A 14,762-nucleotide genomic window follows, 5' to 3' on the forward strand; every position below is an offset into this window, starting at 1 on the left:
GTGTCTTTGCTGATGCAGAGGAGCATATCTGTGTATTGCACCTCAGGCTGCCGGCCCCATCGCATCAGTCCTTGTGCAGAAAAATGAGATGAAGAGCAGCATCATCAATCTCTGTCTTTTACTTCGTTTCCATCCTGTATCTTCTCTCTGTCTGGGCTATGTGATGTTGGCTCGCTCATTACTGACTCCTCACTGTAACGCAGCCACTTGAGAACGGGAACCCCCATAAAAAAAAAAAAAAAATCATCTTCTGTGTCTCCAGTAATTCTCTGTACCATCCTCCATTTCATGTGTGGAAGTCTTTGTTACAGCCTGAAATGAAACCTAATGATCCAGATTTACCACTAACGAGAGGCAGACAAATGACTGCAGAACAAACAAGGATTTGATCATGCAACACTCTGACCCATTTTCCTCGTGCAAAAGGAACAGATACAAACGCGTCTTTGCTGTATTACCCTCTTTTTTTTTTTTTTTTTCCTGATAAAGAAAACTAACTTCTTGATTGATGCCCATGCCGCTGCCGCTGGAAACCGTTCATAAATGACAGAGGCCGTATTTTGGTAACAAGTAACTCATCTCAAGTTTTCTCCAAAAGCATCGGCAAAATATCTCCTGTGTGGTATGTTGACAAAGCTTCGAGACACAGCTCATACTTCTCATTACACAGATAAGCTTGTGGTTTCCGCTGGGCTGACCGAGCCCGCACAGCAATACAGGACAGCACATTCATCATAGGAATCTAGCATGACTCTGCTTGTCCAGTGGACAGAGAGAGAGAGAGAGCGAGAGAGAGAGAGAGAGAGACAGAGAGAGAGAGAGATAAGTGCATATACACATAATGGCAAGGCATAGGGCATGTTAAGAAATGCTATTTTCCACACAGCCGGGTGTTTGTTTTCAGTCTCTTTGCACAAACAGGAAACGAGAGTGGGCAGTGGATTTTTCTCTTAGTGCCTGTCTGCTTGTCATTCAGGCATCTGTAATGATCTGATGGATTCTAGCCACTCATAAAATGGTGCAACCACAAAGAAAGCCAGTCATGCAGTCGAGCTTAAGTGGATTTCAAAACAGCTGCATTTTCTCTATTCAGTGCTACAAACAATGCACATATGGTATCTGGAGTTTTCCTCGCTGCTGCCTTCCCACTACCACCATACGTTGCTTTCAGGTAAAGCCTTCAGCTAGTATAGGGAGGCATTAACAACGCCACAATAGGGTCATTAAGTGCTATAGATTTCTGTCAGGTATGAGTCCTTAGCTTGATGACATCTTAACCTGGAGGACCAAGGAGAGATTGGGAATCTGTCAGTGAGTAGACAGGGAGACGGCTGGGCAGGACGGGTCAGAAAGGAAACGGCCCACTTCAAATCATTTCCTCTATCTGTTTCATGTGGGTTTGGACACTGCCCCACCCCTGCAGTGCTGCTGGCATCGCTTTCCAACCGGATGAACAAAAATTTAAAGGGACTTATATGTGAAACCATGATTTAATAGTTAAAAATGAAATAGAACAGAAATAGAATAGATATGAAATTGTACTGGGTTGATATCAGATATTAAACTAGCAGACGCGTGGCAAAATAAGGCACAGACATTAAATTTGTTGTATTGCTTAGACGTGGATTATGGATTAGCCTTGTGTCCATTCATGTGCCATGGAGGACCAAGTGTATGCAGGTTTTCATTCCAACCAAAGACTAAACCAGGTGATTTCAATGATTATTTGCTCCTTACTGAAGGCATGCTGAGGTGTGGTCAGACCACAACTGGCAGGGCGAAACATAGTCAGTACTTCTACTACAAATACTACTAGAGGCTAGGGTTTAGCATTGTCTCAGCATGCAACTAATGCTACATCAAAAGAATCTGGATTTGATCCTCGTTCGGAGATGAAGGAAAGCATTTGTGACAAAGAGGAAAAGGCTGTGTAGTTGAATTGGCTCAGAATAGTCAATCTCCCCTGATCTCCCACTGGTTGAGAATCAGTCCGTCGTGCCGTTTCGCAGGTTAAAGTTGGACTGAGCTGAAACGGGTGAGTAGGCAAGAGGCGTAAATTACTTTGCCACTGGACGGGATTACTTTTTAAATAACTTTCTGAATGGGTGTGGACTGGAGGTGAGTTCCTTTTTTTTTTTGGAATGGTTCATTGTACGGATGGAAACCTGCATATACTCACAATCGGACCCCCCCTGGCCTCGACTCAGCTGACAGCTCTGAACTAAATTCGGCGACTGGGTGAAAAGGATCTGATCTTGTCACCGCTCTATTCACAAAGAATCTAATTTTCAAAGGCCAAATCTGTGCCACGTTGGTGACAAACTTCGACAAGCGAGCTGACGGTGTACATTCTGCCACGGCGGGACATTTGACAGGGCTTCGGGGCTGATTCTCTTGTATTTCTTAATTGCCGATGTGAGGTGAATGAGGTATCTGGAGTTCCTCGCAAATTACAGGCTTGCACTGCTTATTAAGGCAGGGAGACGGTCATACGAGTGAGCTAATAGCACCGTATCTGCAATTTATTAATGCTCCACAAATTGCAATTTATCACCTTGAGCAACTGCAATTTTCAAATGCTATTAGAATCCTTAAATCCTGATAAATAAGTTGTCTCTGCAGGACAATTACACTGGAAAAAAAAAAAAGGTACTGGGTTAGGCACTAATTCATCCAGTGAGCACATTGCATGAGAGACCGAGAAAGAAAAAGAGAGAAAGAGAAAATATAATAAATGTGACATACACAGAAAAATATAGTGAGATGAAAAATGTAATTTGTGACTAGTCTGCCATCTCCGGCCCATGCTGACAGGGCGACGGAGCTTAGAGGTAGCCAGGAGCCACGCGTCACTGTAGGATAACCAAGGATTTGGCCAAAGAACGCATGTAATGCCATGCAACTCCTCCCTTCGAAATCTCTTGCCTCAAAGCTGTTTTTATTGCAGACCTACCTGTTCCTTACTCTACTCTCTACACATCAGTGCACCGCATATTGACTACCTGCCTGCTGCACAATCACACCTGTATAATGGGAAATGAGCAGCAATGACTCTAGGCAAACTGCACTGTCACTATGCAACACCCTCTTCTCCTCCTTCTCCTCTCTGTTCTTCTTTTCTCCAATCCCATGTGCCTTTCCGTCGTCTTCACATTCAATTTCTATTCCCTGCTCTGCTCACCCCATCCTCACCCCTTCCATCTCCAGTCATGAGGTGTAGCTCTTACTCTATGAATTCTTAAATAACTACCAAAACCAAAACAGAACGCCGCGGTTTCAACAATAAAATAATTTCCCCAAACACTATCTATGCGGTGTTTATTCGCACTGTTTATGCATAGCCGTTCTACAGGGACCTGGCAGGTTGCTACAGCACCTTGAATGGAAAAAAAGCAAACATTTTATCTGATCACGGAGGGGGTGTTGCTTTATCTCCAGTGAGCTGTAGACTGTGTAACAGTAGACTCAGACGGCATCTCACAGAGCAATACACTCAATCTTCTGTCATGGGCTGAAAATTCATCTCTTCAAGAAGTACCTCATGTCACCCTCTCGCCGCTGAATCTTTCTCTTGTACACGCTCTAATTTGCTCCCAAGTTGAAAAGAAGTACATATTCTGCCTAACTCTTTTCTTGGCTGTTATTTTGGTATTCATAAACCGCCGCCTCTCTTGTATGATCATTCTCGGGTCACAGGGAAATTTTCAGGACACCCCAACTCTTACACCCTTTGACTCATAGGAATTGAATTTAACAGTGCTCTGTTGTTGTGCTCATTGCATTACTCCGGATAAGAGGATTAACCAAATGCCTCGTATATGAGCGTAAAAAACGATATAGAGAGAAACAACCTCTGAGCCAGAGGAGATCATTAAACAGGATCCTTTAGTCCCCTTGTAAGTCCATAGATCCTTGCCTGGGAGCCAAAGGTCTGGGCACTGGACACAGCGACTCTACTCTACTCCGCTCCTACTCTGTAATTGGTGTTGAAGAAATAAGACATGGTCAAAGATGTAACATAATTCTCCCTGCAGCACTGCAAAATATGACTGGAAGTGTCAGAAGTCAACACTGTTGTGATGGAAGTAGCAAGCCATTCCCACCTTTAGCGCTCTTACCCTCCTTCTCTCATTTCAGTAAATGTCTGAGGTGTCCTCTGCATTATATCTTTGCCCTTTCATCATCTTTAATAAACTCACATTCTCAAGGTTTTCCTATACACAGAGTCACAAAAAAAAAACACAGGCTCTGCCATGCACTGACGTTAATGTTGCCGGTTTTGACTGGGAGACACGGAGCGTGTGACACTGCCACCACGGTAAGCAATTTGCATTGTATCCTAGGAACTAAACCAACTTTTCTTTATTTAGACCTTAACATTAGCTACCCTGAACTTTTTATTTAGCCACTGCAAACTGCTGCTGCCAAGGTAACAAAAATGATCTCTCGTCAAAGAGCAGCGGCAAGCCGGAACAGTTGAGCGCTCTTCAATTTAGCCACATGCAAATCTGTGAGCGGCATCCGAGTTTTCTCCCTTTACTACATCCATTCCTCTCGTCCGACTTCACCTACTTTGTCCCTTTAGCCCTTTTACACTTGATCTTTGCACTTCATTCCTCTCTTCTCCAACACCTTCCTCGCTGAATACATCTCCCTTCCCTCCCTCTCTTGCACAGACATCTCACCTCCCTTTGTCTGCCACCCAGGCCCACCTGCTCTCCCACCGTGCCAATCGCCCTCCTTCCCCTCCTGCCCTGAGCATTTGCTCCATCGCCTCCCTGCCAGGCTCGGATTCCTCATTCTGGGCTAATAAACCTTCATCTGTGTTCGGCCCAGTGTGTCGGCGGGTCGACTTGCAGTACAATGAGGTCACAGCGCTAAAGACGGATGGCTGTAATCTGGTCTGCGGCCCAGCCATCTGCTGTAGTCAGCTGGTTGCTAACTGCAGGGCCAGCCTTTATTATACTACAGCCTCTACACAGCATCTAATCAGAGAGCTTAACACCCCTGGACTAAAGAGGGAGGAAGGGTTACACCCCTGTAAGACATACCTGGAGGCAACGCTATAATACACTGAGGTTAGAGGAGACAAAAAATGAGAGAGAGTTAGAGAAAGGGAGAGTGAGAGGGACAGAGAGCAAGAGAGAGAGAGAGAGATGCTGCATGAAGAACATGAGGGAACAAGGTAGCAATTGATTATGTTCATTGTCCATTAATCTATCAGTTATCTTTGCTATTAATCATCCAGTCTATGCAATGTCAAAAATGCAGAATGCTTATCAGAAATCAGCAGAGCCCAAGTGATGGCTTCGAATTGCTTCCTTATTCAGGCCAGCAGTCCAAAAAAAAAAAAAGAGCTCTAATTATTGATTTCAGAATATATGAAAGGAGAAAGTTGGGGAAATCTTAGCATCTCGGTGATCTCGGGATATTCCGGATTTTTACTTGATAAGTGACTAAAACAATTAATCAGTTCATCAGATCAATTCGTATTCTGGCAACCAACTAGTCAATTAAATGTTTCAGTCCTACATGAGAGTACCTGAGTGGCTGTCATACCCGAAGGGGAACCTCTAATGATGGTAAGGAGAGATGGAAGTGGAAGTAAGTGTGTGTGTGTGTGAGAGAAAGAGAAAAAGAGAAAGAGAGAGAGAGTCAGACAGAGAAAATGAAAGAGGTGTAATAGTGTCTTCCTCTGGCATAGCAGATATGTTCACTTCTTCTCCACATCTAGTCAACAGCTTGTCACCCAGTAGGATCGCGGTTCACAGAGGCATCACTCATGACTTAATGATGACCTGTTTGAAAGACTAAAATATCTATTTTAGAGGCCTCTGTCAATACACTTTTAAATGCTGCCAAGTGCCGTATATCTTCCACACTTGTTAATAAATGCGTTGTGATTAGAAGATCAAATAGGAGAAGCGAATTAGCGATTCCTCTGATCACAGCCTGTAGTGGAAGACGGGGAGAGCCTCACACGGCATACGAAATTTCGCTGGCGAGAGGCAAGCCGAGACGAAAAGGGAAAGCAATATGTGAAGACCCTTTGTGACGGATACCAGTCGCCCTTCATCTAATCCCCTGACATTCCTTAACATATAATACCGTCTGAATAAAATATTAGTGTCACGCCGTTTCCTCAAGTGTGCCTTGGTTCTTGTTTGGAGGCTGTCTGCAAATGTCACCTCCAATAACGTCTAATTTGTTATAATGGCCTCACATTCCAATGACATTTGAAGACCAATACAGGGAGATATATTTTGGAGCGATCGGCATTATCACGGTTTCATCTACAATTATGCCCCCATCAGGATAAACTCCCTGTTATTTGCTGAGACAGGGGAAATATAAAACGTGATACATCCACTGTAACCGATGTGGATGAGACAATTCTCCCCAGCTGAAGCTCTAACACCGGCTAATGCAGGCTCATACCAATTCATATTCAGGAAATCCTCAGACCCACTTGGCCATCTTTTCTTAACTTCACAGGTGATTGGAAGGCGCCGCTGTGCAGCTGAGGGGCTCCACATTAAGATTCCACCGGGGGGATCTGAGTTTGATTTTTTTTTTTTCTCCCCTAAAAGTTAAGCTGGCAATATTGAGAGATAAGGCAACAGACATATTTACTCCTGACAGAGTGTGCCTACGAGACCCGATCCAAATCTTAGAATGGATTGGCTGCTAAATTAATTCCTTTATCTGCCTGAGAGACTAAGTTTGAGCAATAACCTCAGAACAAAGAGGGAGAATTAGCCGACATCCCAGAGGGGAGCATCGAGACTTTGAATGTATAAATAGACACATCTATCAACCATATGTCCTTGAAAAGAGATAGAAGTCTTCGGCGCTCGTCCTGAACAAGACATTTGTCATTGTGGGTAGCAAACATTTGGGGGGGGGGGGGTGATCCGACTCGAACATCAAGAGGACTCGTGTTCGTTTCCCCGCGTGGCTGTCAGTAATATCCGGAGCTTTACATAACGCCATGTGCTCTCCCGACATAGCCACCGAACCTAGCTTGGCCCCATGCAGGGGTCATGGGAAATGCTGATCTAAAGCTCAGGACCAGGAGCTCACACACACACACACACACACACACACCAGAAGCTTGGGACCAATTACAAGGAGCCAACTGGTGGGGATTGGGCTGTATTGTGTGGTCTAACCTTTGACCGCTGGGTTAATGGTATGGTGAAGACATTTAACCTTCTGCCTGAGAAACAACAGAGTGTGTAAGGGGAAACTTGTGACACTCTGAAGCAAGTGGAGCATGGATATGTATATCTCACTCACACCTTTTATTGCTTTGCGGGGTTTGGATCCCTGTGCGCGCATTGTGTTTGTGCACACCTATGCATTCAAACTCTGAGGTATGGACTGGTGTACAGAAAGCAACCTATTTTATGGGTGCACTATCACGTAACTATAGACTGCATAATACCTCAAGGATGGAGCCGGGGAGTGAGGCAGAACAATGAGAAATACAAGCTATAACATTTAAGCATGACATGAAAAAATAACTTACCTTATCTGAGTACACAAAGAACAGGATGAGCAATATCAGCTCTGCCAGGAGAATTATCAGCAGGACAATGAAGAACTGTCAGAGAAAGAGAGAGAGAGAGGGGGAGAAAGGGAGAAAGGGAGAGAGAGAGAGAGAGAGAGAGAGAGAGAGAGAGAGAGAGAGAGAGGAGGGGAGGGGGGGGGGGTCGCTTTTAACAACTGCTTTGCAAATACTGTAAATCTACCTAGCCTTGCCAAAGCAAACATTTTGAATATGAGTCAAAGAAAACATGTCTCTACCGCAGACATTTATATATAGATGAGAGGAAAAACAGTCATTACATGAGTCAAAATCACAAGGACAGCTTTTCTTTTCCATTTTTTTTTTTTTTTTTTTTTTTTGAATTTTTACATCCAAGTGGCACTAATCAGCCGCTCTCTTCAAACTGCCCTCACACCACATTTACATGATACCTTATGAAAAGATTAAACACCCTTGACTGCTACTATACAGACATTTGATTGTGCTATACCGGTGCAATATTTGAACTATGCCTACCCATGGCTAAGTGCATTAATCTGCAACTGCACTGGAACAATTAGGTTAAAGCTAGGTTTAGTGCTTGGGTTTGGATGTATGTGCTGTCTGAATATATTGTATACGCTGTTATTAAGTCTGGCTTGCCCCACATGCGGGTTTAGATTTTGGTTTTGGATAAATAATAAAAATGTCCCCCCTGAAAAAGAAAACTTCAGACACAGTGGCAAACTTATCGCATGTGTTGGGACCTGATCCCAATTCGTCAGAGATGAGGCCCAGTGTTCACACCCATCTGCCCTAAACACTCTTATTTTTCTACCACGCTATTTCAAAGTCCCTCTATCACCTGCTTCGCATTAGTTGAGCTCTGGTTCCGTTCAAAGAATGTCACTTAACATTACAGTGCGCTGTTTTTTTTTTTTTTTTTTTTTTTTGTAGCTGCGAGTACGAATCTGGTATGAGAACAGACTCTTTTGTTTCATTATTTGGTACTGTCTACTTGATTTTCTTTTGGCATTCACAAAGAAAAACCCTGCCCCATGCACATGAAAGCACTGACACGGCGCGGCCCAACGCCTGGATTTTGGAGCTGGAGATACAACCAAGACCCTTCATTAAAAAGACACAGCAACACACACACAAGCAGGGAAAACACAAAGAGAAAGAGAGAGAGGGAGCCAGAGGAAGTGGTGAGGGTGACAGACAGAGGGAGAGTAGGAGAATCCCAGAGCCACAGGGTTTGTGAAGGTGTGAGAGGAGGGTAAGACGGTTTAACACCTCCTAAGATTAATTTCCCACACAGCCCTGCATCTCATTTGCTATTCTCTTCTTTCCTCGTGTCTCCACTTCAGCTTAATATTTACCAATCTCTTCTGCACAGCGTGGGAAGAGGCACAAGGAGCAGAAACTACTAATTTTTCTTGGGTGTTATTGCGGGCGGGGGGGTTTTATCATGTGTGTCAAGGCCCAAATGAAATAGCTAAAACAGCTTATTGTTTGTCGGATTTCTAGGTTGCCAGTTTGGCGTATCACTGTTGATTGCAAGCCCTTCACAGTGTGTTTGTCACATTTTTCCTGGTGCTGAAAGTCAAAGAAACACATTCTGTAGACAACAATAATGGTGCTATTACAGCTCCGTGCATAGCAGTGTGTGTATATATATGTGTGTGTGTGTGTGCGTGCATATGTCTGTGTGCACACATAATTGAAAGTGCGTGCGTGCACACACCTTTGTGGATGTGTTCTCATTTGCTAGCGATTCTTTCAAGGTTCTGAGGCTTGCTGTTTCAGCCAGATACTTCAGTGTTTTCTCTCCCAGATTTCATTTTTTATTTTTTTTATTTTTTTTTTTTGTATTTGTTTGTTTTTGTGTGTTTTTTTTCTTCACTACACCAGTTTTTGGCAGGGAGGAAAACAGCAAGAACGTCTGGGCTTGAATATTTCTAATCCAAAGAGAGTTGTTCACAGAGTAACGTCAGAGATAATATGTCAAGGTGGAAGCTCAGATCTGTTCGCCCCAGGAGATCGAAAACCACTCTGATGTTTTTGGCCCCCGCCCACCTCTGGGTTTGCTCGGACGGACAGGCAGAAAAAAATCTAAATAAAAAATCAACAACTAACACACATCCCTGCTGAAAACAGAATTATCTTGGCCAAATATGAAACAGTTGCCTATTTAGCACTGACTTAATTAGAAATCCCAGAATTTGTAGATTCCCATTAAGACGCTCTTTTTCTCCTTCAGTTCCTCCTCCTCCTCCCCACTCCCACTCAGGCTTCACGCTTCCTCTCTCTGCTTCACAGTTGTTACGCAGGTGAAGGCAGCCATGTCAAACACTGAGGATTTGGGGGGGGCTTTTTGACTGATGCAAGAGCTTTGAGGGATTGAGCTGTTTGTGATGTTAAGTACCCAGAGCCCCGGTTCCAACTCCGATTTAATGTTGATGTATGAAGTTTTCAGCCGCTGATCCCGCAGCCTCATCCGGTTGCGTAAACCAAAGACAGCATTTCTCTCTTAACTTTTATAATTAACATGAGTTCAAGACAAAACACTTGTGCAACTCTAGACAGAATTTTTTTTTTTTTTTTTGTCTGTCTGCAGTAATAGAACATTCTCTATTTTTGAGCTGAAAAAATATCAATTGCCATTAGGCTTGCTTCATAATTTAACCATGTAAGTGACAGAAAAAGCCCCCCTGTCTGACAATTCCTTCACTGGGCTGTGACCAAAGCCATGGAAAAGCCATGATTGCCTGGTTTTAATTTGCAGAATGGGAGAATCCCGCTGCTCAGCTCTAATTTTCCCTTCTGAGCCCCTGAGGTTTTATACAGACTGTACTCTTCCCCACAGAGCATGTTAAATGGCTCTCTCTGGCCTGTGACAATGTGTCTGTGTATGCAGGTATACACACACATGTGATCGGTTGTCCACATTTTGGCTCAATATTTGGATGAGTGATATGGCCAAATGTAAGAGAATAGAGGTGGGGAAGTGAGAGAGAGGCAGAAAGGAAGGACAAGAGAAAGATAGATGGATAGATGTATAGATAGAGAGAGAGAGAGAGAGAGAGAGAGAGAGAGAGGGTGGGACCTTGCAGTGTCGCCTGTTGCATGTGCGTGTACATATGCTTGGACATTTGTGTTTATGTTTGCTATTATAAATGGGATTGCGTAGGCATGCAGATGAAGAAACTCACGCTCAAAAGTAGGCACTTGTTCTCCTTGATGGCACCCAGGCAACCGAGGAAGCCCGTTACCATGACAATGGCGCCAATGGCGATGACCATATTGGCAGCGGAGAGTGAGGGGAATGAGGGCGAGAAGGTGGCGAAGCTGCCCTGAGACACGGAGAGCCAGATGCCCACGCCGAGCAGCCCACAGCCGCATAACTGCAAGGCAAAGAGATGAGAGTCAAACAGGTGAGAAAATAAAAGATAAGATTAGATAAGGCAGGTCAATGTGTCGTCACAATGAGCTACAAATATATTAACAACCTGAAAGTGTATTTTCAGCTCTGCGCTGAACCCACACTGGCAGATTGTGCTGGTATTGACAGACCTCCTAAACAAAGCAGCAGTTCACAGAGTCAACTTAGCGCTAAACAAACAGAAATCCCAGTTAAAAAAAACAAAAAAAAAACCATGCAGCAGCCTCAGTTTCCCTGAGTCTGCCAGGGCACCGGCCCATGCTGTCATCCATCACCACACAGCCCTCAAAAACAAGAGGGTTTACACCAATTACTGCAAATTAACCAACTATGATAAGCCAATAACAGCTCTGTAGGAGATTAGAGCAGAAATTGGACTTGGGCCGTGTTGGTTTGCAGTTTTGAGCTGATTACAGGAAATCCAGAAAACACAGAGACAGAATTACTGCCGCCCCCCCAGAATGAAAACTTCCAGCTTCCAAAACCACCTGCAGTGGAGCTGAACCCCACATAGGGGGAGCAATTCCCTCTGGATTTCCACTCTGTCACGGAGCCAAGCCGAGTGAAATGCGTGTGTGAGGCCCCCTATTGATGTCTGTGAGGTCTGGAATGTGAGTCGATTAATGCGAGAAAGTGTTTATGGAAAGCCTTGATTGGCAGAGTGGAGTGTCCTACCCGCTGATATGTTGGTCCATCTATCAGAGATAAGAGCCAGACAGCATGCCTACCACTCAGTGAAATATAAGCTGCGAGGCAAGTGGTGACATTTTTGCCTGCACCTAATGGAATGAAATACCCAAAGCAATATTCCTGTGAATAAGGAATCTCCAATGAGGTAAAATATGGGGTAGACACCATGGTAAATCACTGCACCACCTTTTCTTTCCCTCCCTTTACCGGCCCCCCCCACCCAGCTTTCTCATCTTCGCACCGCTGCTCCAGAACACATTAATGCCTGTCAAACAATATATAGATGCTAACAACCCTGCAGTGCCTACAAAGACACACACACACACTCACAAACAGGCACATAAACTCACGCTCACACACGCATTTACACAAACACATACATGCGCACAATCACCATGACGCTCCAGTTCAGTTAGTCCTCTTTTTTTTTTACAGCAAACAAATAAATCCACCCCACACGGTGCTTAAATTGACAAATTTAAACGGAGAAATAGTGCCGTCGACGCAGCCCTGGGAAACACGCTGCGACACTCCAAAACCATAACAAGCAGGTGTTCTTTCAGTTTGACTAATGGGCCTGATTCTCAGTTGATCAGCAACATGGCACGCATAGGCAAACAGCGCGAATCTGAGCTGCATTTCGCTGGGATCGGAATGCCGACCATGTAAAAGGCAACCATGATGCAATTACGTCAAATGTGGAGGTAATTTATAGGCACATCTGCATGGCTTCTTGTTTCACAACCAGCAAAATTACATCCATATTTGACAAAACTGTATCCCGGTTGTTTCAACAAGGTTTGCATTCACATCTTTTGGGAATTGAGCTTTCTTTGAACAATTCATCCATTATCGAAAAAAAAATGTATATATTATATTTCCCTTTTACCCCTTGTGGAATATATCCATGCAAATAGTTTCTGTGTGATTTGGGGGAGGATTCCAGTCTGCTGTGCTCTTTCCGTTCTGCCTCCCATCACCCCAAATACAACGGTGCTGGATGGGTATTAGTTTGTGGAGCTCAAGCCATCAAAAAATTTCAAACTATATCTATCCATCCCTAATGCGCAGGCCTTGTGGGCGGATAGATACAGTTTGCGAGCGCTCCTCGGCTCGAAGTTGTTTATAGCAAACTCTTCACCTGTGACAGCTGTGGATTATGTCAGCTATCTGTGTCACTGTTTTTTGGAAAGAGCTACCGCTGCTGAGTTTTTCACATGTAAATTTTTGACAATTTGAGCTCCACAAAAGAAAACCCGGCCAGAACCGTCGTACTGCGGTAATGGCCGGAAGAGAAGATTTAAATCAGCGAGGAAACCTTGCCCACTCAGAAACTATCTGGACGGATAGTAGTGTGAAAATATCTTTTTTTTTTTTTTTTGGTATTTTTGGATGAACTGTTCTTTTGAGGCACATTGCACGGACACATGAGAGGCGCCCGATCGAAAAGCAGACCGCAGCAGTACTAGTGGATGATACGCGAGAATATTTTTGGGGTGTGGTAACATGCAGCAGGTTCTGTGTCCTTGTGTGTAAGTCTGAGGAGGAGCGGTGGGTGGTCGGGTGGGTGGGAGGAGGAGGGCTCAAATGCAAGCCCCGTCGGGTGATGAGAGATGCCTCAAGTCTGATGAGTCCTCTCGGATCTAGATACATAAACCATCGGCGAGTCAGAGAGTTCAGCCAACCCCGCCTGGTCTGCCTGCTGAGTGGAGATTTGCTATGGTTAACCTGTGACCTTCCATCATTGGAGGCTGACTTTGTGTATAGTTTGCTGACCTGCATGGACGACAGCACTTTGTATTAAACAAAAAAAAAAAAAAAGACATTTACATACAGGGGAACATGTGCTCTCTCTCAGGATTTGAGGAATGACCGGATACATTTCTTACTATTAAACGCTGAGAACACAGAGGGGGAAACCAGGCTGCATGTAGGGACTCAGAATAGATGAAAAGGCCTCGATGAGAGCGCACATATTCCAGCGAAAACGTAAGTGTGGCACCGCCTAGGGCATGACCCTGTGAAAGACTGGCGCTCCTGCCGCAACAAACACAGGCTGAGTGCTCCTGTCGAAGGTCGAAAACGAGAATGCCGTGAATAGCAGGCACACCAGACGCCGGGAGAAGGACGCTTGTTCAGTCGCATGCGGGTGACACCAAAGGCGTGCTACATTACATTTCTCGAACCGGAGGGAACGATACAGCGGGAGCGGCTGATAAACAGGTCATGTTGCCCTCCAACAAGTGGTTCAAGGAAAACTGCAGTGAAACAAACGCTCTCTGAGAGACAGAGTGTGAGAGAGAGAAAGAAAGACAAAAAGAAAGGCCTTTCAACCGTCCGCCGTTTTAATAATTCAGTGCCAGGCGTATTCGGAGGAAGACACCCGCTGGTCCTTCATAATTCCCTGATTAAAAAAGGGAGAATAAAAATGTCAATTGAGAATACTGGTAAAGGTCATGTCCTTATGCCAAGAGGCCAATATACAAATCACAGCTGATGTTCTTCGGCCGCCCAGATTATACAGAGTGTAAGTAGGGCTCTAGGAAACCGGGGAGGAACAGAGAGTGGAAGAGGGCAGATAGAGGGAGTGGATTTACGGCTAGCGAGGGGACAACTGGAGGTTTAAGAGTCCAGGTGGGGAAGGATACCGTGCCTTTACTTAATTCTGTTTAATGCCCAGTGAAGAAAGCCCTTCCAAGTGTGTCGCTCTCTTAAGTGACTGTGAAACCACCCAGCCCCCGCTCAATCTGTCTGATCTGTCCTTTTAGAGCCTGCCAGCAGCATGGCCTAATCTCCGTCCCGCGTCTTCCACTACTACTACAACACGCCCTCATCGGACCCCTGCGTCGGTGCCAGAGGCAAGACCTATAAGACCTACAAGCTGTGATCTCTTTGGACATCTGACCTTACAGTTGAACTTGTCCTAAAGCCTCCCCACTGAGCTCCTTATCTTCTTTTAATTGTGGGTCACTCATGTTTGGACATCCCGTCTGCAGGGAAGCATCGAGGACTTCTAAGAAATCCCCACATATACAGAGAAAGTCAAATTGTTACTACAAGGACAATATTATCATTGTTTCTATAGTAATTACAGTA

At 44.6% G+C, this 14,762-nt stretch overlaps 1 protein-coding gene across 2 annotated transcripts in view; it reads right to left on the minus strand.

The window, feature by feature from the left end:
• tspan9a (tetraspanin 9a) overlaps positions 1-14,762 on the minus strand; it is a 93,499-nt gene that overhangs the window by 30,460 nt on the left and 48,277 nt on the right. For both annotated transcript variants that reach the window (XR_003928381.1, XM_030054421.1), the window contains exons 2-3: positions 10,747-10,938; positions 7,532-7,606 (exon numbers count right to left, since the gene is read on the minus strand). Coding sequence is in view for 1 of the 2 variants with exons in the window: in XM_030054421.1 (XP_029910281.1) it covers positions 7,532-7,606; positions 10,747-10,938 (267 nt within the window). In the remaining variant the exon portion in view is untranslated. The remainder of the gene's footprint in view (positions 1-7,531; positions 7,607-10,746; positions 10,939-14,762) is intronic.

The sequence above is a fragment of the Myripristis murdjan genome, chromosome 6, assembly GCF_902150065.1.
Source record: "Myripristis murdjan chromosome 6, fMyrMur1.1, whole genome shotgun sequence".
NCBI lineage: Eukaryota > Metazoa > Chordata > Actinopteri > Holocentriformes > Holocentridae > Myripristis > Myripristis murdjan.